This window comes from Adiantum capillus-veneris, chromosome 7 (assembly GCF_014529385.1).
Source record: "Adiantum capillus-veneris isolate H3 chromosome 7, ASM1452938v2, whole genome shotgun sequence".
Lineage (NCBI taxonomy): Eukaryota > Viridiplantae > Streptophyta > Polypodiopsida > Polypodiales > Pteridaceae > Adiantum > Adiantum capillus-veneris.
The window spans coordinates 24,033,501-24,060,151 of NC_140937.1; the positions used below are offsets into that span (position 1 = coordinate 24,033,501).

At 46.4% G+C, this 26,651-nt stretch overlaps 1 protein-coding gene and 1 pseudogene across 1 annotated transcript; one reads left to right on the forward strand and one right to left on the reverse strand.

Annotated features, from left to right (window-relative positions):
• The first annotated feature begins 3,647 nt into the window (after window positions 1-3,647).
• Window positions 3,648-24,465, forward strand: LOC147453565 (uncharacterized). Its single transcript, XM_086515726.1, has 3 exons — window positions 3,648-4,188; window positions 4,332-4,358; window positions 20,719-24,465. The coding sequence occupies exons 1-3, from the start codon at window positions 3,963-3,965 to the stop codon at window positions 22,002-22,004; spliced, it is 1,539 nt and encodes a 512-aa protein (XP_086371852.1). The 5' UTR covers window positions 3,648-3,962; the 3' UTR covers window positions 22,005-24,465.
• LOC147453566 (uncharacterized) lies at window positions 9,586-11,036 on the reverse strand (annotated as a pseudogene).
• Window positions 24,466-26,651: the final 2,186 nt, after the last annotated feature.

A 26,651-nucleotide genomic window follows, 5' to 3' on the forward strand; every position in this document is an offset into this window, starting at 1 on the left:
TTGTGCATGCAAGGACTATGCCTCATCCAAAAATTGACGCACTTTGCTCTCTGGGTAGAAACTAAGGCTGACTTCAAAAGGCTTTGTTTTTTCTACAACCGTGGAAGCATTGAAAAATAGTACATGAGGAGATGTGCAACCATCTGACTTAGTTTCTTTTTTTACAGTTACATTCTCAATGTGGACAAAGTCTCCTATAGTAAGGGTGTCAATGAATTGCTCAATAAATTGATCGCTAACAGCACAAGTGATGGTGTCAGTGTTGAGTGGATCAACTAGGTCTGCCTTAAGGTAACGCATATACTTAGCGACTTCTGGGCTTTGTTTGTAGGTTCCATATCGGTTAAGTATGCACCCCTCGAATGCGAAACGAGGGCAAGTTTCAGTGATGTCAACAATGCGCAATAGAGGGATCTTAGTGGGAATATAAGGCACAAGGGAAGATGAACCAGTGGGAATTACATTCTCATGGCAACACTCAGTAGCAATATGTGCTTCTAGTTTTGCACCCTCCTCAACGCTCTCTTTTTTTGCAACTACAGGTGGTGGTCCCCCCAGTAAAGGTTTGGCTGCCACAACAAAAAACAAAACTCGTAAGGGTTGGATACAACAATAGAATATCTATGCGGTGCAAGCAAATCTTACTTAGTTCCGTTGTCGCCTCGCACGTCTTGGAAAATGTACGTGCTATTGCACCACTTTGTTCCACACGCTTGAGGAATTTGGGCCCAACGCCAAGAGAAGAAGAAACATCAACCTTAGGTAGGCTCGAAGCGCTCCTTGTGCGGAGTGGAGACACACAATCAAGAACGAGGGCACTATCGAGTCCCAAAAAAGATGCAGTTGTATCACAGTGCACTATCTTATGTAACTCTGTAAAAACAAAAAGGAAAGTCACATTATTGCCAAGCATATATCAATCATTTTCTATAAGTTAGCAAGCTATTGAGTCACCATTTTCAAACTCCATCGAGCGAACATCACTAGATTCATTGCACATTGGTTCGACATTGTCATCGTAGCCATCGTAATGTCCATCAAGTGGATTTCGCGAGGAAGAAGAGGCAGCCATATTAAGCAAGGATGGTAAATAATTCTACACTTGATGTGTTCAAAAGAAGCAAAGGGTAAAGAACATCCTTTAGCTAAAGGATGAATAAGTTCATATAAATAATACTTCACAGAGTCACAAGCATCTTAGGATCAGTAAGGGAGAGGGATGTTTTTGAACTAATTTTTGAAGCAGCAAGACCACTTATATACTACAAGCTCCCTTGCCTTTCTCAATGGTTCACTATGTCTTAAAGCTAACCTACTATCACATCTATCAAATGGATTTGACACATTTAGACACATGCAACAGGTGACATCAAATTCAAAGGGATTAATGAACTAGTGGACAAGTGTGTGTTGGTGGTCTAGGGTTCCCACCATGCTCATGTGTTGAACACCATAGAAATAGCGAATGAACGAGCCTAAAATTTTCTCTTGACAAACTCAACGAAAAGAAATTTGCATGCTCGAGAAAATGATTTTTCCTGAGCACTTGGTGGGAAAAGGATTTCCGAAAACCAGTGCTTGTCGTAAATTGTGTGTCGTCTTAATAGTGTGCCGGTTTCAATTTCAAAAATGCCACTCGAGGGCACGATAGTATTTGGGAAAAAGGAGAAATGCTGCCCTAGAATAGACAAAAAATAGTGTTGTAATTTTGTAAAGTAGCCTAATTTTTTGAAATTCCTCTCTAGTGTTCGGGGAAAATGTGTCTCGTCTTAATATCGTGCCGTTTTCAATTTTAAAAGTGCCGATTGAGGGCATGGAAAAAGGAGAAATGCCGCCCCAAAATAGACAAAAATAGTGTAAAATTTTTAAAAAATAGCCTAAATTTTTGAAGTTTCCTCTTGAAATATTTTCGTACCATAGCCTCAACATTGTCGAGTAGTATTTGGGTAAAATGTGCCTCGGGTTAACACCATACCATTTTAAATGTAAAAAATGCCGAGAAATTTTAAAAACCAAGCTAATTTTTTGATGGGTTTTTACACTATTTTTCTCTCTTTTGGGGTTGAGAGCATTTTCAAAATTGAAAACGGTATGGTATTAGGTCAAGACACATTTCTCCCTAACAAAAATTTTCGAGAGGAAATTTTGAAAAATTAGGCACTATTTTTTGCGTTTTTACACTATTTTTCTCTCTTTTGAAGTTGACAACATTTTCGAAATCGAAAACGGCATGGTATTCAGTTGAGACACATTTTTCCCTAACACTGCCTGCAGCGAAACACTTTCTCTCTTTTGAGGTTGACAGCATTTTCGAAATTGAAAACAGCATGCAATGTTCGGGAAAAAACATTTTCCCAAACATGCAAAATGCCTTTCCTTATTTTTGCCAAGAGGAAAATTTAGAAAATTAGCTTACTTTTTTAGGTTTTTACACTATTTTTCTCTATTTTGGGGCGGAATTTCTCCTTTTCCCCTTGCGCTCAACCGGCATTTTGGAAATTGTAGACGGCATGGTATTCAGTTGAGACACATTTTTCCCTAACACTACCTACAGCGAAACACTTTCTCTCTTTTGAGGTTGACAGCATTTTTGAAATCGAAAATGGCATGCAATGTTCGGTAAAAAACATTTTCTCAAACATACAAAACGTCTTTCCTTATTTTTGCCAAGAGGAATAGAAAATTAGGTTACTTTTTTAGGTTTTTACACTATTTTTCTCTATTTTGGGGCGGAATTTTCTCCTTTTTCCCTTGCGCTCAACCGGCATTTTGAAAATTGAAGACGGCACGATATTAAGCTGAGACACATTTTTCCGGAACACTGACGGCATGGTATTAAATTGAGAGAGAGGAGATCATGCTTGTTATTTTTTAATATTGGGGATGATGGCCACGTAATGGATTTCATCTTCAGTTCTCTACTTCACCATGAGCCACTGACACAAACGGTCCTCAAAGGTCTAAGCCTTGAATAGGCTAGAACTGCATTTTACAAAGACTCTCTCTCTTTTGAGGTTGACAGCGTTTTCAAAATCGAAAACGGCATGGTATTAAGTTGAGACAATCACAACCAATCACCTCATTGACTCATCACCAACCCTCTGTACCAAGGCTTGCGGAGCCCGTGTATTGTCATGCCTCCAAGGGAGTACCTGTGGAGCCTATCCCTGTGGCGCAATTCATTGTTGAGTCTAATCAATTGCAGCCAGTCCACTGTGCGCACAGTACTCACAGAGAAAGAGCTCGAGGACCTCATGCTCAAACTCTGCACAGCCATACTAACGCCGACAGCCTCGCAAAGACCAGCTCCCTCGCCCTCCGCAACCTCGCAAAGAGCAGCTCCGTCCAGTGCTTCTCCATCGACTGTCGAACCTTGGACGCAGGCACCGAGTACAGTGGACTGGCTCTAAGCCTTTAAGGCTTTATAGAATTTCACACGCAACTGGCCTCCACGTGGACGCCATAGGTAGTAGGACGCCTAAGCGAGCCCAACAATAAGGCCAATGCTTTAGTAGGCCAAAAAAGAAACCGGTGGACGCCCACCTAGGAACGAACAAGTCCGTCAGTTTTACACTTACTTTAGGTGGGTTCAGACTGGAGAGGTGGAAGAGAAACACCTTTCCACCACTTCCAAGCGGACCACACAGAGAATCAGCTTTGCCGCCGCGTCCGCTTATGTGTGCTTTTTGTTCCAATCAGAGCCCACCAAGTGGCATCGCTCTCCTTCCATCTTTTCACAATACGGAACGTTTTTCCAAGAAGAGAGGGTGCCGAAGCAGAAGCAGGAGGCGCAGTGCAGTTGCAGGTGTGAAGATTCGCATGCAGAGACAGCTTTCACAAAAATTCTTCTGGCTTTTCACGCTACCTGCCTGCTGTTGCCAAAGAAGCATGTTACCTGTTGTTGCCAAAGCTTCTTGGTGCGACAAATTAGAATCTGATTGAAGAGCTCGTGGAAAGGTTCCATGGCCCTCAAGGTTGTATTTGATGCTGGGGGCACCAAGTGCAAGTTTCCGCTGTTTGAGGGGAAGGTCAGGGTAGCAGACGTTCTGCAAGCATTCGAAGCTTCTGCTGTGAAGTTCAAGGAAGACGATGGAATCTTCTCATTTCTAACCTCTGGCAGTAACGGCTTGAGCTTGGATTGTTTCAAAGCGGGTGCAACAGTCGATATCTCAATAATAGCTGGTCCGGGTAAGTGATGGCAGTTGCTTTCTCCCAGTTTCTTGAATTCTTCCACCTCCTGTACCCTCATTACCATTGTGAGCATGTGCTACACTCCTGTGTGAAAGCTCTAACTCTAGGTCTTTCTTCTGTTCTGTTTGCATTTGTTCCAGCTTCCCTTGGTGGAGTCGCTAAATCTGGTAAGCTTTCCCTCTCCCACAGCCGTTCAATTGGTTCTTCTCAAAATCCCCTTTTCTTTGCATGGCAGAAAGATGATTGTTGAACTTTTGGGCTGCCCAGATGTAGGGGCTTGGTCATATTCGTGTTTCTCGAGCAAATATGTTCCGCTCTCACTTCTTGGTTCATCTAGCTTGCATGGTTGTGAAAGGGCGATGATTGTCGCAAGCCCTCAGCCTCCAGACCTTGCACTCATTTACTTGAACATCACAGTCTCTTGGACACGGAGGCCCTTTGCATGCCATACCAAGGGAACGCGAAAACTGTCAGCACCTTGTGCACCCCACCTCAGGTCCCACCGAGATTCGGGCATATCTTATTTACTTAGTTCCACACCCACTATTGGGCACCGAGGACCACAATGGGGATGTCGGAGTAGTTGGGCAATACACTGCATTTGGAGCTGATGACTATATAGTATGGTGTTTGACTACCATGAGTTTAAAACTGCTCTTATCTTTATGGGTCGGTGAATCTGGGTTTTTTCTAGGTTCATATACGTCTTAAGGTGCTAAACCGTTGTTAACCCCTTTTCTTCTCAAAGCCTTGATATTTCCAGGAAGTTACCAATCCATAAACTTTCTTTTACCCTTGCGGAGAGGCCAAATGTAATGAGTAGTGAAAGTCTTACGGCAAACAAGATCCATGCTTCGCAGAAACACAACCCTTGTACCATTGTGTCATGGTTCTTTCTTTCCTTTTGACACACACACACACACACACACCTTACAACTCTTCTATGTTTGCTTTTAGAGTTTTCATGTCCTGGAGCACACTTGTGTTTCCACCTTTGTGCACACACACACACCTTACAGCTCTTCTATGTTTGCTTTTAGAGTTTTCATGTCTTGGAGCACACTTGTGTTTCCACCTTTGTGCACGCGCACGCGCGCACAGAGAGAGAGAGAGAGAGAGAGAGAGAGAGAGAGAGAGAGAGAGAGAGAGAGAGAGAGAAATGAAATGTTATATTAACGTCTTCAAAAGGCCATAATGACCTATGAGACCCGAAAGTTACAAAGTGGTGGATCTGATACAAAGTCAGAGTAACAAAATAACCTAATAACCTACCAACAGTACAAAACAAAGATATATACTATGGGGTCCTAAGCTGGTCGATGTGAGCCAAGCAACAAACTAAGCAAAAAAAATAAATGGGCGGCTTGTTGGGATAGCTGAATCACAAGAGATCTATCATCAGTCGTTGGCGAATCTCATCAATTTCCTCCCTGGTTAGTAGTCTGAACGGGTGTCGTGCATGCCTGGCCAGCGTGCTCCGAATTTTCTGTCGTAGCCTCCGTCGATGCTGTGTAGTTCTTCGCAGTCGCGGGCGCCTGGATTTCCCCAATTCAATCGCTCGGTCAATCAGTGTGCCTCTGGTGTGAGACGAGGGGGAGCTCTGCTGTGGGAGTGGCTCTTGCGGCTGTCCCGTGTCTACTATGAAAAAGTCTGCGATCCATCTTTGAGACTGGCTAGCCTCTCCATTCATCAGGCTATCTCTGTGTTTGCGTAGCTCGAGCAAGAACAAACCCAGACATCTCTGATCTTCGTATCCCATGACTCTTGAGAGTGGTCCAAAACCCTCTCTGAACAGGCAGTGGAATCGGCCTCGTATCTCGTAGTAGGCAGGGCAACGGCATGTATAGTGTAGCTCTGTCTCAGGTTCCATGTTACACAAGGTGCATGTCCTGTCTTCTGCTGGTACTCCGCTGTATCTCCCAGTTTCAATCCGCAACTGGTGAGAGGATGTGCGTAACTGGCCAATAGCACATCGTATCCCATGAGACAAGTGGGAATCCATGTATTTGGGTCTCGTCACAAAACCATCTTCTGTAAGCTGGAGAAGGTGGTCTCTGTAGAAAGCCATCTTCGTGCCCAATTCTTGTGCTGGTTGTATCCATGTCCTCCTGGTGTCTAGCTGGGTCAGGTCTTGGCGGATGAGCTTGGTGATCTCTGACTGTGTAAGAGTGAGAGATGGTGCATCCAATGAGTAATGGAATGGTGGCAGCCTGTCGATGTTGAACCCATGTGCCTGAAACCATGATGTCATCTCCCCATACCAGCATGTTGTATCTCCTTGTATGGCTAACTGTCGAGAGGATTCAAGTGCTATGCGAGCATATCTGTTTCTAGGAAGTTCCCATGTGCGGCTTATGAAGGAGATTGATTTGGTGATCGCCTCCACCACTAGTGGGGGGGCCGCTAGCTCTGCTCGGATAATGGCTCGCGGTACTGATGCCTTGGCTCTAATGAGCCGCGAGATCATAGAGACGAGAGGTTTCTCCATGTTCCCCCAACCGACTGTGCGACCCTGCCTCCCGTGGTGATCCAGTGAAGGTCCCCATATCTCGGTTCCATAAAGCAATGCTGAAGCCACCAAGGTGTCAAAGAGCCAGAGCTTCGTTCGGGGCTCCTGAACCTGAACCTGCGAACACATCCTTTCCAATCTAGTATCTACCCAATGCTGCGTGGGCTCTAGTAAGTCTGGTCTCAGCTGCTCTTCTGAGTGAGAATGCAGGTCCGCTGAAAACCACTCCAAGGTAAGTGTAAGCGTTTGTGTACTCCACAGTCTCCTGGCCGTATGTGAATGTAGGTGCTGACCTCCTGATCCACTGTGGGGTGGTATTAAACACCATAACCTTGGTTTTACCCAGGTTGACAGACAAACCACTTTCGTGGGCAAACGTATGCAGAGCATCTAGTTGACGTTGCATTCCCTCTGGGGATTCGGAGATCAACACTATGTCATCAGCATATAACAAAAGTGGAATCCATGTCCCTGCCAACTGAGCCCCTTTATCTCCATTGGTGTCAATGTAGTCAGAAATCTCATCCACATACATACCGAAAAGAGTAGGAGAGAGCGGGCAGCCCTACTTCACCCCAATAGTGGAGTGAACTGGTGTTGAAAGTCCCTCCAGGGTTCGTACATGCCCTACTACTGATCTGTACAATGCCATGGTCCCCCAAATGAGTTCTGTGGGTACTCCCATTTCCTGTAGTCTGCGCATAAGTCTAGCTTTGGGTACTGTGTCAAAAGCTTTGCGGAAGTCCACAAAGCTACAATAGATCCGTCTCCCATGAGATCTGCCTTCCTCGATGATGGCCCTGAGTGTCAGGATATGGTCAAGAGTAGAGAAGCCTCTCCTGAATCCTGCCTGTCTTGTTGCACGTATTCCCTCCCTCTCTGCCCATCGACTCAGCTGTTGCTCAAGAATGGATGCATACAACCGTGCCAGTGTGTGCCCAATCATAATAGTGCGATAATTCCCAGGCTCCATGGGGTCTCCTGATTTGAAGATAGGTACGATCGTAGATAGGCTCCAAGTGTTCGGTAGGCCCTCACACATGGCACGGTTAAACATGATTGCTAGAAGCTCTGCTAGTAGGTCTTTGGCATGCATGAAATGCTCAACGACTAGGCCGTCATGATCATATGCTCTCCCAGTCTTCATCCTGTCAATAGCTTTCTTCACCATCTCAACGGTGGAAAAGACACATGCGTGTGGGCATGGATCGGGGGGGTCGGGGAGGGACGGCTGTCCAGATACTGTGTACAAAGATGATGCGTACTGACCCCAGGTCTCTGCGGTAAGACCACAAATTCTCACATGTAAAGCGCGCACCCTTCTCCTCTGCTCCTCAAGTGTCCGATTAATGATGTTGCTAGGTGTGGACGTGGGTGTTATCTCCTTGCCTTTCCCTTTCTTGGCCACCCTGATCCATTTCTCGGCTTCGTCTGCCTTCTGTTGAGTTTTGGTAAGAACATCCACCCAAGAAGTCGTCATTTCTTTGTGCTGCTCTTCTCCCTCTTGGATGGCCCGTACTTGCTCCTTGATCGTGTTGATTTCTTCGATTACTGAGGGTTGCAGTTCGCCCTCTTCCAGTGTGTTTCTTGATCGTGCTTCGGCGAGATCTTTCTTGAGTGACACGATCTCTTCCTCTTGGGTCGTCACTTGGTCTTCCAGCGTGCTTATCTTGCTCTCTTGGATCAACACGCGTCCTTCGAGCATGTTTATTGTACCCCAGAGATTGCGGTTCATCTTGGTAATGGTCTCCGTCATTTCCTCTTTGCATTTTCAAATGGCATCCTCTAGGGGGTCGGCTTTTTCGTTCGTCTTCCTCATGTTTGATCGCGGTCCGCAAGGGGGTTAGATGTGCGTGTGTACCCACTCTAGCAGCGGGCGAGGCACTAGATGTACGTGTGCACCCACACTGGCGGCGATCGCGACGAGTGGCGGAGCGCGAGGCGGTGTGGGCCGGTGCCCTCAATATGTTCAGCTGTGTGTGTGCGCGCGCGCGCGCGCCTCGAAAACAAAAGTGAAGGAGGAGGGGGAGGGGGAGGGGGTAGAAATGAAATGTTATACTAAGTCCTCAAAAGGCCATAATGACCTATGGGGCCCGAAAGTTAAAAAGTGGTGGGGGCGGGGGCGGGGTTTTAAATAAATAAATATATATATATATATATATATTTATTTATTTATATATATATATATATATTTATATATATTTACTTCCTACCCGTAGAAGAAGGGGGGGACATCCTACGCGTTAAAACATTTGGGGGGGGGGGGGGGGGGGGGGGGGGGGGGGGTAGAGGAAGGGGGAGGGACATCCTACGCGTAGCAAAGCACGCGGGGAGGGGGGGGCGGGCCTGCAGAGGGGGGTGCAACACACGAACAGGGCAGGGCCGCGGGGGGGCTGGGCGACAGGCGCGGTGGTGTAGCTCAAGCAGAGGCGGGGGGGCAGTGAGGCGGGCACGTGGGTGTAGTGCAGGGGCGGGTGCGAGGGTGCAGCGCGAGGGGCAGAGGCGGGGAAGGGGGCCAGGGCAGCAGCACAGTGCGGGCAGCAGGGCGCGCGCACGAGCAGCAGAGCAGCGCGGGCAGCAGAGCAGAGCAGAGAGAGAGAGAGAGAGAGAGAGAGAGAGAGAGAGAGAGAGAGCTTGAGCTTTTTTACGTCTATAAGAAGGCCAAAATCGGCCTATGATACAAATCAATGTACATGAGTGTGTCTTCCGTCCATCGGAAAGACAAAAGTGCTGAAAAAAACTGATAAAATTGATACAAGGAAATACAAATCCCCATAATGTGTGTGTGGAGACTCCATGAAAGTGGGGGTGTATGGAGCGCTATCTCTATGGTAGCCTATATGCAAGAGGGTAGTACAAGCATGATAATGCATGTGAGTGACTAACTAGCTCCGTCCTGTACTAATGGGTGGGTGTAAGATGTGGTACATAGGTGGAGGTGGGGTCAGGGCTGCTCGGATTGCCGCAGCGGGATCGGCCACCATCTGGGCTCGTCTCTCCTCAGTAGCTCGGCGATCTCGGGCCTGGATCTCTGCAATCTGGCGTCGGTGAAGTCTCAGGACCCGGCAGCCTGTAGCGCGGGGTCGTCTCCTAGCTCTGGAGGTCTCAGCCTGCTGAAGAGTCACCCCTCTCTGTATGTCTGGAGGGCTGGTAGATGTCGGGAGATGAAAAAGTCAGTGAGCTGTGTCTGTCGCCCTCCTGTCTGAGCAACGGTGGTGGGCTGGAGTAGGGTAATCTCTGTGTCTTTGTATCTCTAGTAAGAAACGCCCGAGCTGTCACTGGTCTCTGGAGGCCATGATCTCTCTAATTGTAGGCTGTCCTGTGAATAGAGCCTCATATCTGCCTCTAATGTCATCATTAACCCTGCATCTGCACACAGAGTGCTCCTCATCCTCCATCTCTACTCTACATATGCGGGATACCCGCTCCTCTCTGGAAGTGTCTGCTGCTCTGCCAGTCTCAATCTCTAGTCGATGTGATGAGACCCTCTGCTGGCCAATCGCCACCCTCGAGCTGTGAGGCATGTAAGTATCCATGTAGCGCGGTCTTTGGATGAACCCGTCTGCTGATATGCCCAAGAATTGATCTCTGTAGTGTGACAGTCTCGATCCGAGGTCGGATGTGGGCCATGTCTGGCTAATGTAGAGCTGCCAGAGATCCTGTCTGAGCACAATATTCCTCTCACTATGTGAGAGGTGAAAGTGGGGTGAATCTGGATCATACTGAAAGGGCGGTAGCCTGTCCATGTCCAATCCATGGCTATCAAACCATGCTCTAACCTGAGTGTACCAAACTGTGCTTAGTCCTGACTCTGATTTGTGTATAGATGCCTCAAAAGCTCTGCGTGTGAGTCTGTCTGCTGGGAGTCCTCTCATCCTCTGAATGAAGCAGATAGTCTGGAATAGTGCCTCTACTACCATGGGGGGTGCAACTAGCTCTGCTCTGACGATGTCATGCTGGAGTGAAGGCTTCCCGCGAAATAATCGCGAGATCATCCGTACTTGTGGTCTCTCGATCGCACTCCACTGGGGGGCTGTGAGGCCTGGGGCCAAACTGTCGCTGCATACAACATAGCTGGTGTGACTAGTGTGTCAAATAGCCACCCCTTCATATGGGGCTCCTCGAAGTGTGCCTGGTGACATCTCCGCTCTAGCATGCTCAAAGCTGCATATCCCCGTGTGAGTCTGTCTGTGGCTGCCTGTCTCATGCTGAAGGGGCCGGGCAAGCTCGTGAATGTAACTCCCAAGTAGACATAGGAAGTGACCACCTCTATCTGTCCGCCAGCTGCTGTGAATCTTGCTGAACCCCTCACCACATGGTTGGTGTGGAAGATCATGACCTTGGTCTTGCCAAGGTTTACTGTCAAGCCCCTGTGTGTACAAAACTCATCCAGGGCAGCTAGGTGGCGTTGTAACCCCTCGGGTGACTCTGAAATCAATACAATATCATCAACATATAATAAAAATGTGTATAGGTGTACCTGCGAGGTCTGCTCCCTCTCCTCCGGCCCGCAGAATGTAGTCCTCAATCTCGTCGATGTAGAGCCCGAAGAGAGTAGGGGAGAGTGGGCAGTCTTGCTTAACACCGATGGTGCTAGCAATGGCCTCGGACAACCCTCCTAAACACCGTACCCTCCCAGTCACCTGCTCATAGACTGCATAGATGGCCCAAATCATCTCTGAAGGGATCCCCAAGCTCTGGAGGCGTCGAAAGAGCCTCTCTCGTGGCAGTGTATCAAAAGCTTTGCGGAAATCCACAAAGCAGCAGTATAATCTCTTCTTCCGCACCTTTGCCCCATCAATAAGGCAACGTAGAATGAAGATGTGATCAATGGTGGAGAAAGCTCGTCGAAAACCAGCCTGGCCTCGTGCTCGGAGACCCTAAATCTCTGCATAAGAACTCAGCTCTGCCTCAAGTACTAGCCCGTAGAACTTGGCCATGGTGTGGCCAATCATGATGGTCCTGCAGTTTCTTGGATCCAGGGTGTCGCCAGATTTGTGGAGAGGCACAATAGTGTGCCTGGTACACTCCTTTGGGAAGCCCTCCCCTATAGCTCGGTTGAAGACATGTGCAATCAACGGGGCTATAGTGGAGGCTGTGTATGAGATGCTCACTTTGTAACCCTGTGTGGTCGGCCGAGCGGCCATGCTGCAATCGGTCTATAGCCCTCTGAACAATCTCTGCTGTGAAGAAAGAAGAGCTAGTAGGGCGAGGCTCGGGTGACTCGGGGATGGGAGGTTGACTAGGTACCTCATACAATCTCTCAGCATAATCATGCCATGTCTGTGGATCCCTGATAGGCGTGGTCGGTGGTGGCTCTCATAGAGTATGCCATGCTACTGCACTATCCATGCTCATGAATAAGCGGTATAGCTCAAGCTCCTGTGCCTCCTCGAAGGCCCGCCTCTTCCAGCGTGTGAGGGTCTTCATCTGTCGCCTGGCCTCTCTCTCTGTGATCTCTCCAAGTGCTCGTTGAGCTCGTAGTCGACAATAGAGAGCCCTACACTCATCATCATACCAACGGTTCTGTGGCATAGTCCTAGGGAGAGGTGTGTGGCCAGAGTGGGTGGTGTGGGGGAATGAGCTGATGGCAGATGTCTAAAGGACGGATGTGATGTGTGAGGTGAGTAGGTGTAGTGGGGTGTCAGGGTGAAGCAAAAGAAGATCGTCCTCAACCTGAGCTGAGTATATGTGTGCTAGCTCGTGTGTGAAGTGGATGGTGGGGTGTGGGGTGCGTGTCACGGGTGTGTGTGTGTGGGTGTCTCCCTTGAGGGAGAGTGGGAGATATGTGTGATCGGCTCCAATGGGTAGGGGTGGAATGGTGAAAGAGCTGAGTAAGTGGGTGGCCTCTCTGGATCCCATGATGTAGTCTATTGTACTCGCTCCTCCAGCTGTGACTGAATGTGGCATGCATGTCAATCCTCGTGAAGTAGGCCACCGGGCCATCCCGTTATAAATAACGAGATGGTGTCGAGAGCCTAGTGTAAGTAGGTGGGGGGGGCAATAGCGAGTGTGAGTAGTGTCGGCTGAAGCTCGTGCTGCAAACTCCTCATGTATGGTAGGTAGTATCTATGGATCCTCTGGGTCAAATCCCTCGCACTGATCACTGCCTGTCCTAGCATTGAATTCTCCCATAAGGAAGACTTCCCCAAGTGTAGAGTACTCCAGGATCTCCTCTGACAAGCAAGTGGAGAGAGAGAGAGAGAGAGAGAGAGAGAGAGAGAGAGAGAGAGAGAGAGAGAGAGAGAGAGAGCTGGTACCGGCCAGGGAGCCAATCACTGCTTGCCTGCTATGCTCTACAATGCACTCTGATGATCCAAAGGGTGAAGGGGGACGGACATATATACTGCTCCATGTGCCCCCCCTCCTCTCGTACTCGAGACAAGCCGACCACCCAAGTGACCACCCTACGTGGGTGGCTCACTTGAGTGAAATTGAATGCAGGGTGGGCTCACACATGCCCCCTGACCTCATAAGGAACTGGGCTCGCGAGAGGCAGAATTACACCTCCCTATGGCACTCCTTGTACTTTTGGGAGAAACCGGAGATGATCTACTGTGGCATCTGCCTCCAGAACGGACATCGGATGTGCCAACTCGTCGTAGTCCGAACTAGCATCATCATCCGTATGATCCCCCTCTCTATCTGGAACAGGTGAATGTGCTCAAGGGGAAGCTTCTCCAGCAGGTACATTTGCACTAGGTTGTGGAACCTTATGATCTAGTGGTTGAGGTTGTGGAGCTGAAGGGAAAGGCCGAGCGGGGGGGGGGGGGGGGGTCATAATCTGGAAATGATTTATTCCTCAACCGCTACAATGGGTGGAACATGGGGTCGAACCGAAACATGCCGAGAAGCCCCCTCTTGAGGTAAACTAGGAGCTCCTTTGAGGATGGAGGACTCATAAAAAATGACATCACGGCTATGCTCGATGGTCTTGGTTGTAGGATCATACAACCGGTAGGTGCCCACCACAGAGTCATAACCCACATGGATGAGTGACCTAGATTTAGAATCAGACTTGGTTCTCTTCTTCTTTGGGATGTGCACGAAGGCATCTCATCCAAAGATACGCAAATGGGAGATATAAGGTTTTTGGCCAAAATAGGCCTCATGAGGAGTCTTCTCTGGGACAGCGGTGGTAGGAGCGCGGTTGAGAATGTGCACTGCAGCAGTAACAGCCTCGGCCCATTAAGTGCGAGGCAAAGCCCGGTGCTCAAGCATAGCACTCGCCATCTCCACAACCGTCCGATTCTTCCACTCAACCACTCCATTCTCTGACGGAGTGCCCATGTTCGCCAATTCACGGCGAATCCCATACTTTGCACAGTAATCCACAAACTCATGAGAGGTAAACTCTGAGCCATGATCCGTCCGTACTGCCTTCACGTTATATCCAGATTCACGCTCGACAAGAGCTTTCTAGCAAATAAAAGTAGGCAGTCTCTCGGGCTTCTTTTTCAAGAAATACAACCACATGAACCTGCTGAAATTATCTACAATCAACATAAAGTAGAGTAGGCTTCCCAAAGAAGCAGTAGACATTTGCCCACATAAATCAGTGTGCACTAAGCTCCAAAGGAACTGTAGCTCGTCGGGAAGCCTTTTTAGGGAAAGCTTCTTGGTGTTGTTTCCCGTGAATACAGGGAACATACGCGCCTGCAAGTGAATGAGACTGAGAGAAGGAGAGAGAAAAGATACGACACCGAGAGGTTGTAAAACCCTCCTCCGAAGGCCCCACTCTCGTCGGCGAGAGTGGTCTACTTTGATTGCACAATGGTGTACAATGCGTATGCAATGGACTGATGCAACTTGGACTATGCCGATGACGACGATGGTGATGACGACGGCGACTTGATGGCTGAAATCTGTGGTCTTCTAACTGCTGAATTTTGGGACTGTTTCGGTGGCTGAAAATGACTGTTTTGGCTGCGTTTTAATGGCTGAATTTGGGGGGAACTTCTGCAACCAACTTGGGGCTGATCTGCTAAGGTACCATAGGCTGGAAACGCTATGTATCTGCTGCAGATTAGGGCTGAATATCAAAAATGCTGATGCAAGGCTGAGCTAGCAAAAACGCTAGTGCTGATCTGGGGCAGAATCTAAAAACGCTGATGGTGCTGTGTTTTCAAGGGCTGAAATCTGAGGGTACAAAAACGTTGGCTCTACTGCTCTGCTAGCGACCAAAACGCTGATGGCTTGGGCTGTTGCAGATGGGTAAAAACGCCAGGGAAGGGATCTTGTAGGCGAGGCTTCTGTGAAGAAAACGCCAAGGGAAGTGGAGGTTGGTCTACTGCTGAGGCGGGGTACTGCTAAGAAGTTGCCTGTTGAGCGGGAAGCTCTTGCTGCCTCTTCTGCCAGAAAGTGATAACTTGGGTTTGCTTATATATTAACTTAGCAAAATTGCCCTACCTACTTTTGTTGGAAAGTCAATTAAAAATAATAAGTGAAAATAACCAAAAATAGGAAAATAAGCTAAATGCACTGGAAAATTCCCCCGACTGAATCTGTTGGATTCTGAAGGGAATACTGATGATCATGCTGTGTGCAACCGGAGGATATGCATCTATGCTAAGTGACTGGGCATGCACGGTCTACGAATAGACTCACAAAAGTGCCAGATCACTGCTAATCTAGATTGATTGGATTGACTGAACCCTGTTGTGGTATAGCTTGTCCACGGACACATAGGGTTGGGATGTGTCACGTGACATCCCCTCCTTTTCAAAGTGAGGTACTGGTACCGAACTGTATGGCGTCGAGGGAGATCGCCAACAGCATCCAAAATCCTGGAAGGGACTCTTTGCCAGCCCACGCTGAGGTGTGGGTCGTGCGGTACTTGAACTTCATAAAGGTCTGCAACGCTTGCTTCTTTGGGCGGCGCCGAAAGCGACACAAAGTCGTTTGGATCTCCTTTCTTGTGTCAACTTCATCTAGAGATCTGCTTCCTTCGTCTTCAAGAATCTCCATGGCTGAAAATTCCTTAAACCATCTTCAACACAAAACCATGAACATACCCATTCCATGTAAAGTGAAGGAAAAAAATCTTGTCTTTTCTAAAGACTGTGTATGCAACGTGGATGAACATAGAGACGGAGTGACAACCCGTTCATCAAACACATACAAACAATGAGGTCGAATCTTTTCTGTTTGATTGAAATCAATCAACTGTAGCAAATCACAATGGAAATGCCCATGCTTGGTGCTCATACTATCATGTGCTCTTCCTACAACTGTGTCATGCCAAGGAAGAGACATGGAATGTGACTTCCTTACATACAAATTTTTCAACTTTTCATGAACAATCCGCGTACATTCGTGCTCATCCATGAGAGAAACGTGCTCAACATACAATATGTCATGCCTAGTAAAAGGGATAACTTTTCATGAACAATCCGCATACATTCGTGCTCATCCATGAGAGAAACGTGCTCAACATACAATATGTCATACAATATGTCACATAACGATGCTGACTAAAATACAGGAAACCGTCACGAGTGAAACACTCGAACAATGCGTGCGTATCAATCATGCGAACACACAATACTTCCTGTGAGGGTTCTTTGGACCAAGGCTCGAGAGCCAAGATCAGAACGGTGGGATATATCGAATCTTCTGGTGGGGGATCTGTGGACCTCGACTTGAAAGCCAAGATCGATTCTTGGTGATTGATCGAATCTACAACGAGGTTAGCGTCGCTAGAAAAAGCCTCAACTAACACATCATTCTTGTGAACAATCACATCTTCTTCTCGTCCAAATCATCATGCTTATCATTGTCCTTCAAATCATCATGCAAATCATTATCCTTCAATTCATCATGCAAATCAGTGTGCTTATCATTGTCGTTCAAAACATCATCATGCTTCATACAATCATGCAAATCCTGTGTATCATGCGATGGAGAAGAAGAGACTGAGAGCGTCTCCTTTTCCCGAATCTCTTGCATCGGTGCCTGCACTTGAGAAAAGAGTCGCAACATCTCTTGCATTCGTGCTTTATTCTCCCGATAAAATTATGCTTGTCGTGCTTGGTTCTCTGCTTGTCTACGTTCCATTTCTGCTTTTCTTTCTATGAATTCATGATCCAATTTGGCTTGTCGTTCTTTGGCTTCCAAGCGTGCTTGCTCACGTTCACGTGCTATGGCTGCCATTCTTGCGGCATTTCTTGCTTTGCGTTGTAAATAATGTTCCATAAACAACAGTTCCAACTCCTCCATTGGAGTTAGTGCAATCAGTGTCGTAGATGGGGAAGGGTCAGCAAAACCTTCTGGTGGGGAAAATTCTTCTTCGCCTCTCTCATGCTCATCACCTCCAAGCGAAGTATTCATTCGGCTTCGAGTGAAGATCATTCTGAAGTCGTGGGTTCTTGTGGGTTCTTGGGTTCTTAAGTTCACGAGGAACTTGGGTTCTTGAGGGTCTTGGGTTCTGAAGTTCACGAGGAACTTGGGTTCTTGGGGGTCTTGGTTCTTGAAGTTCTTCAGGTTTTTTTCGCTTACAAACCGCGTTTGAGAAGGATCTTCTCTTCACCCGAGTTCTACTCCTTTCTGCGGGCGCACCTCTTGGCGGCCTTGCGCTCACACCAAGGTTGTTTTTTCCCACCTCACGTTGATTGGCCGGCCGCTAAGTGCACAGTCCGCTCTCAATGAGTGAAAAGAGACGCAAGGGGAGGCTGGACAAGCCCTTCTTTCTTGGGATTCTTGTCACTCTTCAACAAAACACGATTAGGAATGGCCACGCCCAAAGTAAACTTGGGTTCGTGCGATCGCAACAAGCAAAAAAATTCTTGTGGTTCTTGTGGTTCTTTCCTTGAGTAATGCAGAACACTTCCAAAGCTCTGATACCAATGTTAGGTGCAGCGGAGTGAATGTTGTATTTTCTCAAGATTAGTGATCTTTACTGCTCAAGGTTTCTTTTAGTTCTTAGGGAAAGAGAGAGCTTTCCGTCTTATGGAGAGTGCTATGATCATGGACAAAGTGAGTGGATATTGTGCGTGCAAGTGAATGAGACTAAGAGAAGGAGAGAGAAAAGATACGACACCGAGAGGTTGTAAAACCCTCCTCCGAAGGCCCCACTCTCGTCGGCGAGAGTGGTCTACTTTGATTGCACAATGGTGTACAATGCGTATGCAATGGACTGATGCAACTTGGACTATGCCGATGACGACGACGGTGATGACGACGGCGACTTGATGGCTGAAATCTGTGGTCTTCTAACTGCTGAATTTCGGGACTGTTTCGGTGGCTGAAAATGACTGTTTTGGCTGCGTTTTAATGGCTGAATTTGGGGGGAACTTCTGCAACCAACTTGGGGCTGATCTGCTAAGGTACCATAGGCTGGAAACGCTATGTATTTGCTGCAGATTAGGGCTGAATATCAAAAACGCTGATGCAAGGCTGAGCTAGCAAAAACGCTAGTGCTGATCTGGGGCAGAAACTAAAAACGCTGATGGTGCTGTGTTTTCAAGGGCTGAAATCTGAGGGTACAAAAACATTGGCTCTACTGCTCTGCTAGCGACCAAAACGCTGATGGCTTGGGCTGTTGCAGATGGGTAAAAACGCTAGGGAAGGGATCTTGTAGGCGAGGCTTCTGTGAAGAAAACGCCAATGGAAGTGGAGGTTGGTCTACTGCTGAGGCGGGGTACTGCTGAGAAGTTGCCTATTGAGCGGGAAGCTCCTGCTGCCTCTTCTGCCAAAAAGTGAAAACTTGGGTTTGCTTATGTATTAACTTAGCAAAATTGCCCTACCTACTTTTGTTGGAAAGTCAATTAAAAATAATAAGTGAAAATAACCAAAAATAGGAAAATAGGTTAAATGCATTGGAAAATTCCCCTGACTGAATCTGTTGGATTCTGACGGGAATTTTGATGATCATGGTGTGTGCAACCGGAGGATATGCATCTATGCTAAGTGATTGGGCTACGAATAGACTCACAAAAGTGCCTGATCACTGCTAATCTAGACTGACTGGACTGATTGAACCCTGCTGTGGTATAGCTTGTCCACGGATACATAGGGTTGGGATGTGTCACGTGACAGAGAAGGTGAAAGCCAATGCCACGGCTATGAGTTACATTAGAGGAGTGATAACCCCCTCTTCCATTAGGAATAATCTGCATGACTCCTCTCTCAATAGGGATCTCCGAGCGATCGCCGATGGTAATAGCTCCGTTACGAGGAGCATAACTGGAAAGCTCATGTAGAGAAGGATTCAAGTGACTGGCAGCTCCGCTATCCACGATCCACTCTTGATGAAGGGAGAGTGAATCTCTACGGTCCTAGCCATGGGAGCAGGAAGAACCTGGCCCACCAATGCCGGGCAAGAAGTGGTAGTGGTAGCGGCTACATTCGATGTTGAGGCTCCGGATGCACGCTGCTGAGGTCGTTGCGGGCATTGCCTCCAATAGTGTCCTTTGACACCACAGCCATTACAGGTACGTTGAGCCTTGAGAGCAACACGCTCTTCATCTGTACGCTGCTGAGGCCTAGATAGTAGACTGGGTAGCTCTTGCTTGGGTGGGTTGGGTGGGAGCCAAAGGTGGCCGAGAAACAGGGCTACAGGCATGGGTATGGTTACGGGGATTGGTTGAGCCATTTCTAGGTCGAGTCCTTGTCGTTACGGCAAACTCGTCAATTGATGCAGAGGATGCTCGTACGGCCAATCTACCATTTCGTCGAGAAACATTACCGTCCTCCTGGTCAAGTACTTAGGAAACAAGCTCATCCCAAGTTATGACTGTCAATCTGCCGGAAGTAAGGAGGGTAGTGTAAACGACAGAGTAACTGGCTGGCAATTGTGATGGCCATGTCTTCAGCCGTTAGATGCCCTCCTGCCTCGTTGATGCGATCTCGAAGAATACTCATCTTGTCGATATGCGCATTGAGGCGGATTGTGAGGGATCTAAGTTGCGAAGCTTAACCTCCCAATCAACCCTCTTCATAGGAGTGACCCGATCATGATTTGTTGGCAGCTTATCCACATCTCCTTTGCATTGGTGAGGGAGAGTATTCCTGAAAGTGCAACATCGGTACAGTTGTTGACGATAAAGCTACATACCTCCCCATTGATCCGATCCCAAACGTAGTACGCGTCAGAGTTCTCATTCTCGGGTGGAGGTATGTTGTAGCGAACAAAAGCATCTAGATCATAGGAGTTAAGCATAGACAGCATCCGCATGCGCCAAGACCAATAGTTGCTGATGCCGACTAAGAGAGACTCTCAGGCAAGTTGAGGGAGAGTCGTGATCTTCTGATTAGGATCGTCTTTAAACCTCTTGAGAAAATCCTAGATTTCTCGCTCTGATCCTTTCCTGTGGGATTTGGGAGGCTCCATCGATGAAGACGGCCTCTTCACCTCGTCATCGTTGATGGGTTCATCATTGATGGCATACGATGGCTAACTGCTACTCCAAAGCAGGAACGCGAGAGGGTAATAACCTCTTGATTTGACAACAAAATCAGCACTACAACAGTGCTGTTTTTTTACTGTTTTGGGGCTGTTTTGTGCCCAGAATGATGCCAGATTCAAGGGGCATGAAGCCCAGGACACAGGGGACAGTGTAGGTACTGTGTTTAGCTGAAAACAGGTGGGAAAACAGGTCAGAACCAGAAATTACAGCGGTCTGAAATTTACTGTGTTTAGCTGAAAATAGGTGGGAAAACAGGTCAAAACCAGAAATTACAGCGGTCTAAAATTTATTGTTTTAGGCTCTAATGGAGGGGTTTTGATCAGAGAAAGTGTTTTCCTACTTGAGATATTGTTCTGGGAAAGTTATAGTAGAGAAATGCTATCGAAATTTTACCAGAACAGGTGAAGATGGGCTTTGAACTGGTCAAGAAGATATATTATTTTAAGGGGTTTTTCCATCTCACATCTATCTTAGTAATGGGCTTTAAGCAGTTGATGTTTTTCCAATTACTGCAATAGGAACAGGTCCACCTCTTGTGTGTGTGAGAGAGAGAGGGAAAGAGAAATTATTTTTTCTGATTTTCTGATGGATACCTTGTTTGTTGTGTCATAGAATGTGTAACAATAACGCCTCCCAAGCCGACATTCATAAAGATATTGCAAGAGAGGCAGTTGCCCAAAGGCTCGACTAGAGAGGAAATTGTCAATTGGGTGAATGCACTCCCGGTTTCCACCCCTACAAAGAGCTTTTTGGAATCCAATGTGCATACAGTGGCTGAGGAAATGTATGTGCAGGCTGCTTTAGGTGGGATGGTGCACCTCCCTTGCATTCTCAGAAGGTTGGATTACAAGAAAGTACTAAAAGATAAGGATAGTGCTAGGGTGTTGGTTCTCTCTGGGATAAGACGACAAGGAAAGACTTGTGCCTTGCCAATGGAACTTGTTCATGCACGATGCGAGAAATTTGGGATGCAAGACAAGGCAATCTTCTACTTCTCTGGGAATGAGAACAAGATGCAAGAACTCGGCTTGGGCAGGTTGAATACGGTGCTCTTAATTTTGGCACATGCAGGAATTGCGGCGTGTTGGGATGAGTTCCAATTTCTTGTGGAGGACTTAGGTAGGTCTTACAAGTACGTATTGGAACAGCCCAATGTTTATGTAGAGACTTTATCTGTGGTAATGTGGGGATCCAGTGAGCCTCATGTGCAAGAAAAGGCAGGGCCATTGGTTTCAGGCCTACGCTCTAGAGGAGCCTTCAGTTTTGTGTTGCCTGAGCCTAGCATTGAGGTTCTTCTTGGGATTTATTATCTGAGCAGAGGTTGTTACAAAGAAGAATCGGACTGCTTTGAGCCGTCATGGAACTCCAAAGATTTCTTACAACATTTTACACTTTATGGATACGATCTGGAAGCTCATATAGCTCAAGGTGAGAGAGCGGTAGAGGTGGAGGACTATGCGGTTCGCCTTGAAAGAGGGTTAAATCATTATGGACGGTGGGGCAGTTTATTGACGAGATTGGCAATCGATAATGGTGATTGCTCTAAAATAAGTAGTGAAGATCTTTTACTGCTTCAGAGAAGGCGTTATGTACAGCTTGATCCTCGGAATAAAAAGCGAGTGGACTTTTTGAATCCTGAGCTGCTCATGTATAGCACTCTTCTCACGTACGGAGAAGCCATTACTTCAGATATGTGTGCAACTGCTGAGGGAAAAGTATTTGAAGTTTTGATCAGAGGTGAGCATCTTTTGTTGCCTCAATTGCTTAAGCTCATTGCAGAGAAAGGGAAGTTAAGTGAGAGAGTTCCCGAAATGGATGCACACATGTATTTTGATGCAGGAAAGAAGATGTATCATGGCACTATTTCCAAAGATTGTGAGATTGACGGGTTTTTCTAGTATGCATCAGTGTTTGTGGTCCTCAGTATGAAGAGGACAATGTCTGCACAAAATATGGATCAGCTGCTTCGTTTGTTGGATGCATTGAGAAAGTATGTCGGCAAGAATAAGGGGAGCAAACCGCCTGGATGGGAGCTTGTGGACAGCTCTACAGAGTGTATCCTTGTTGTTGAGGTATCTGCTATACGTGACCAAAGCTTTGAGTCTTGCTTGGTCATGGAGTTTGATAGCAAGCCAATGTATAAGATGAGCATGACATTAGATGAGTCAGTGGCAAATGTCAGACCTCAGATTGTAGGCCTCTCTAATGTATTCGGGAAACATACATTGTAGTAAACACAAGAAAATGTTTTTCCAATATGCATCAGTGTATGTGGTCCTCAGTATGAAGAGGACAACGTCCACAACATATGGATCAGCTGCTTCGTTTGTTGGATGCATTGAGAAAGTATGTCGGCAAGAATAAGGGGAGCAAACCACCTGGATGGGAGCTTGTGGACAGATCTACAGAGTGTATCCTTGTTGTTGAGGTATCTGCTATACGTGACCAAAGCTTTGAGTCTTGCTTGGTCATGGAGTTTGATAGCAAGCCAATGTATAAGATGAGCATCACATTAGATGAGTTAGTGGCAAATGTCAGACCTCAGATTGTAGGCCTCTCTAATGTATTCGGGAAACATACATTGTAGTAAACACAAGAAAATGTTTTTTCAGTATGCATCAGTGTATGTGGTCCTCAGTATGAAGAGCACAATGTCTGCACAAAATATGAATCAGCTTCTCCGTTTGTTGGATGCATTGAGAAAGTATGTCGGCAAGAATAAGGGGAGCAAACCGCCTGGATGGGAGCTTGTGGACAGCTCTACAAGAAGAGGAAGACGCAAGGTCGTTGATTTTTTGTTTTTTGGGGGGGTGCTTGGCGTTGCCATACGTGACCAAAGCTTTGAGTCTTGCTTGGTCATGGAGTTTGATAGCAAGCCAATGTATAAGATGAGCATCACATTAGATGAGTTAGTGGCAAATGTCAGACCTCAGATTGTAGGCCTCTCTAATGTATTCGGGAAACATACATTGCAATAAACACAAGAAAATACCCCCCCCCCCCTCTCTCTCTCTCTCTCTCTCGTTCTCGTTGTGTGTGTATGCGGGCACATCTGTGTGTACTTGGTAAGCAGAAGTTGCCACTCTTAAAGACATTTTCTTGGAAATCTTTGCGATGAAGCTGGGAAATCCTCTCTCTATTTCTCTCTTGCCTGAGCTCCTACACATCAATCCCCTCTCCCAAGTGCACGGCTCCAACAACAATGTAATGCCGACACGTGGCCATTGCAACAAATATATATATATATATATAGGAGAGAGAGAGAGAGAGAGAGAGAGAGAGAGAGAGGTTATTGTGTCGTGAGCTTCTTCTATGTGTGTGACGTGTGTGAGAGAGCAGCTATATATTGACATGGATGGATGGATGAATAATACACAAGACTGCACTCTGCAACCTAGTCGTTGGAAGACTTTTCGAAAACAGTTTTGTACAACATTTTTGGCTTCTTATCTCTTGATGGTTGCATGCGTGCACCATGCCTCGAGACCATATTGATTGGTAATTTTACCTGCTTCCTCAGTGGAGGGGCATCGTCTCTCCTTTGCCTTGGCTTTGTCGTAACTCCTTGCCAGTCTTGTACTTGCCCTCCTTCACATCCAAATATAACAAAAGATAGTCATCCACTCCGGCCTCCACAAAGCCAACATCTACTTCACTAAATTCCACAAGAGAGGCCAGAAAAGAGCCCATGGTTATTGAGTTGGTGTGGGATATCAAATATAAGGATATATTCAACTCAATTAGACAATGAGAGGCAAGAGAAGGGAAAGATGCTCACATCCATCTTCTTTTCTATCAAGACTGCTAGTTTCAAGGGTATCGGTCCACTTGCTTAGAGATTGCTTCAAAGGCATCTAGAGTCCTCTCCTCTCTCAATCCAGTGCAATTCAATAGTGGACTCATCATGGGCAGCCAATTGGGCAGTTGAGAGGTGGATTTTTGGAGTCAATATCCTAGTCTTCTACACCAAGGTGCACAAACACATAAGAATGCGTGCAATTTTTTTAGCAATCAATATCTCTTTGAGAGACGGGGCCTGGAGGGGGAGGGGAGAGAGAGGGGGAGAGGGATATGAAAGAGAGAGAGAAAGAGAAGGGGGGTATGAGAGAGAGAGAGAGAGAGAGAGAGAGAGAGAGAGAGAGAGAGAGAGGGGATGTTTGATTGCGGCTTGATGTTTCTTGATTAACTCACACCTAAAGACACAACACCTTTGCACGCACGCGCGCACACACACACACACACACACACACAGAGTACACACACACCATAAAAGAAACCATCACAAGTGACCATCAAAGTGGCATGCTACAATTGCATAAGCCTCCGGATGTACAACAACCTTCTCTCAAGGATGGAACTGGAAAGATTGATTTTTAGTAGGTGATATTGGTGGGCCATATCGATGACTAACAGTGCTGTCAAAGCCATAACGATGACTACGGTGCTGACTATGGTGCTGAGAGAGAGAGAGAGATGGGTGCTGGGTGCAGGTGTCGCTTCGGCTACTTCCATGAGGTGAACAACGACTAGGATCAAGGGTGGAGGGAATATGCCATCTGCGGTAGCGCAGCCCCCACCATCATCCTAAGGGAAACCGCTTCATTGCTTCCTCGAAAAAGCAGGTATTGTTCTCTGGTCCCTTCTCAGAACCACAACTTGATACCATATATTGGCAACAAACATGTGTAAGTAGCTTAGGACATATCCTTTGAGGTAGCTCTAGAGATTCGAACACACAACCTTGGGGGTTACACCTTAGGGACTTTTCCCATTGAAAGGGTGCCTCTCCCGTTTTTTGTGTACAGTTTGCCTCCACCATACAGGGGTTGGGAGTGTGCGTTGTATTTTCAAAGTTCTACTAAATAGGGTAAGGGAGCCAGTTTAGAGGCGTTTTGTGAAAACGTGATGTTTTTGGGGGGGATTTTGCAAATCTCATCATTTTCAATATTTACGCATTGCACGAGATTCCTCATGAAAAGGTGAATCAAATGATACCAAAATTAATATTTTTTAGATTTTATTTGAATGCTCCATTTGAAACAATTCAGCTTTTGAGGCATTTTGAAGCATTAGAGACACTCAAGACCCAGTAATGGTACACTTTTTAGCAAATCACAACAAGACACATAAGCAAGATTCTTGGAATATGCCAAATTTCTTGCCTCCAAATTGGGGGTGGATATGTATCGAACCTGGGGGTCAAAAAATTTCGTCTCTAAACTGGCTCCCTTACCCTAGCTAAACTTCACTTGCATTGTGCTTTCTTGTACTAGGTGACCAAACGTGACTTTACATCATGTCTTTGGGAGAATTGGACATGGACGTCAATCAATGACGTGTTTCTTGATGGCACATACTTTCTCAAATCTGGTCCTAGCATCGATAACAAGAACCAATTTGGCCTCAGCGTCTCAAGCACATTCACACCATCCATGACAGCCTCTGCCGGTGCCTTGGCTTGCACTCCATGTGAAGCCTGTTGAGTGTGACCCCAATCCAAGCAATAGAGTACACATGATACATCATGCGCATGCTCTAATGAAGAGTGTGACAAACATCACCTATAGTAATCATCTTTGTAACCATATAGCTGATCACATGTGATTTATAGCACCCTCTCTATCACCCATCCAATGTAACCAAGATCGATAGAGCGGGTGCGCTCCGAACTACATGACGGTAGCATGTTGTGTTGAGCATTTTTGCAGAAATTTAGCTTTTACCAAGAGAGGAAAGGTGTAATATGGTGCTCTAGTTTCAATGTCTGTGTTTTTTGGATGGCAACGTGTTACAATAGCTTAATAATGTGTGTGATGGGATGGACTAACAAGGAACAAACCTTTGCTTTCGTCATCTCTCTCTCTCTCTCTCTCTCTCTCTCTCTCTCTCTCTCTCTCTATATATATATATATATATATATATATATATATATATATATATATATATATATATATATATATATATATATATATATCCGTCTCACGACCTTGTCAAAAGAAGACTTGACAAACATTTGGTTTTCCAGCTATTGCACTTGCCTTTAAGAGTTGTTGGCCTATAAGAGGAAACGGCCTTGCAGTTTTCAAGTATATCCCTATGACATTCATGCATGCAAGTGAGGGCTTACGTAGTTTCCTAATGCCTACACCTCAATGATATTCCTAGTTGTTTCAAGGCAACCAAACACAAGCTGCTGCATTTTGATTAAAGTGAGTAATCATGGTGGGAATTTATGTATGTAAATTAAGCATTTATAGCACAACACCAAAGGTGCATAACTTCATATGGTAAATGATGGAAACAACACAATCTAATTTATATTTCGTTCTTAAGTCAACATTACATTTGACATTGTGTGCCTACGTGGATCAATTCGTAAATACAAGCTCATTACCTAAACTATGAATGTTAAGAGGTTAGCTCATGAGTCTCATTTAGCTAGACGGATTAATGGATGTATGTGAGTTAGACATTGCTCTGCCCTCACTACATCAAGGGTTTAGGTGTCTGTCTACTTTTGCTAGCGATTCACTTACCAGCTTTTG

Bases quoted from the DNA above. Each gene is read 5' to 3' on its own strand.
- LOC147453565 (XM_086515726.1), top strand. From the start codon at position 3,963: ATGGCCCTCAAGGTTGTATTTGATGCTGGGGGCACCAAGTGCAAGTTT. The intron at 4,189-4,331 runs GTAAGTGATGGC...CATTTGTTCCAG, and splicing joins CTCAATAATAGCTGGTCCGG to CTTCCCTTGGTGGAGTCGCT. The intron at 4,359-20,718 runs GTAAGCTTTCCC...GTTGTGTCATAG, and splicing joins TGGTGGAGTCGCTAAATCTG to AATGTGTAACAATAACGCCT.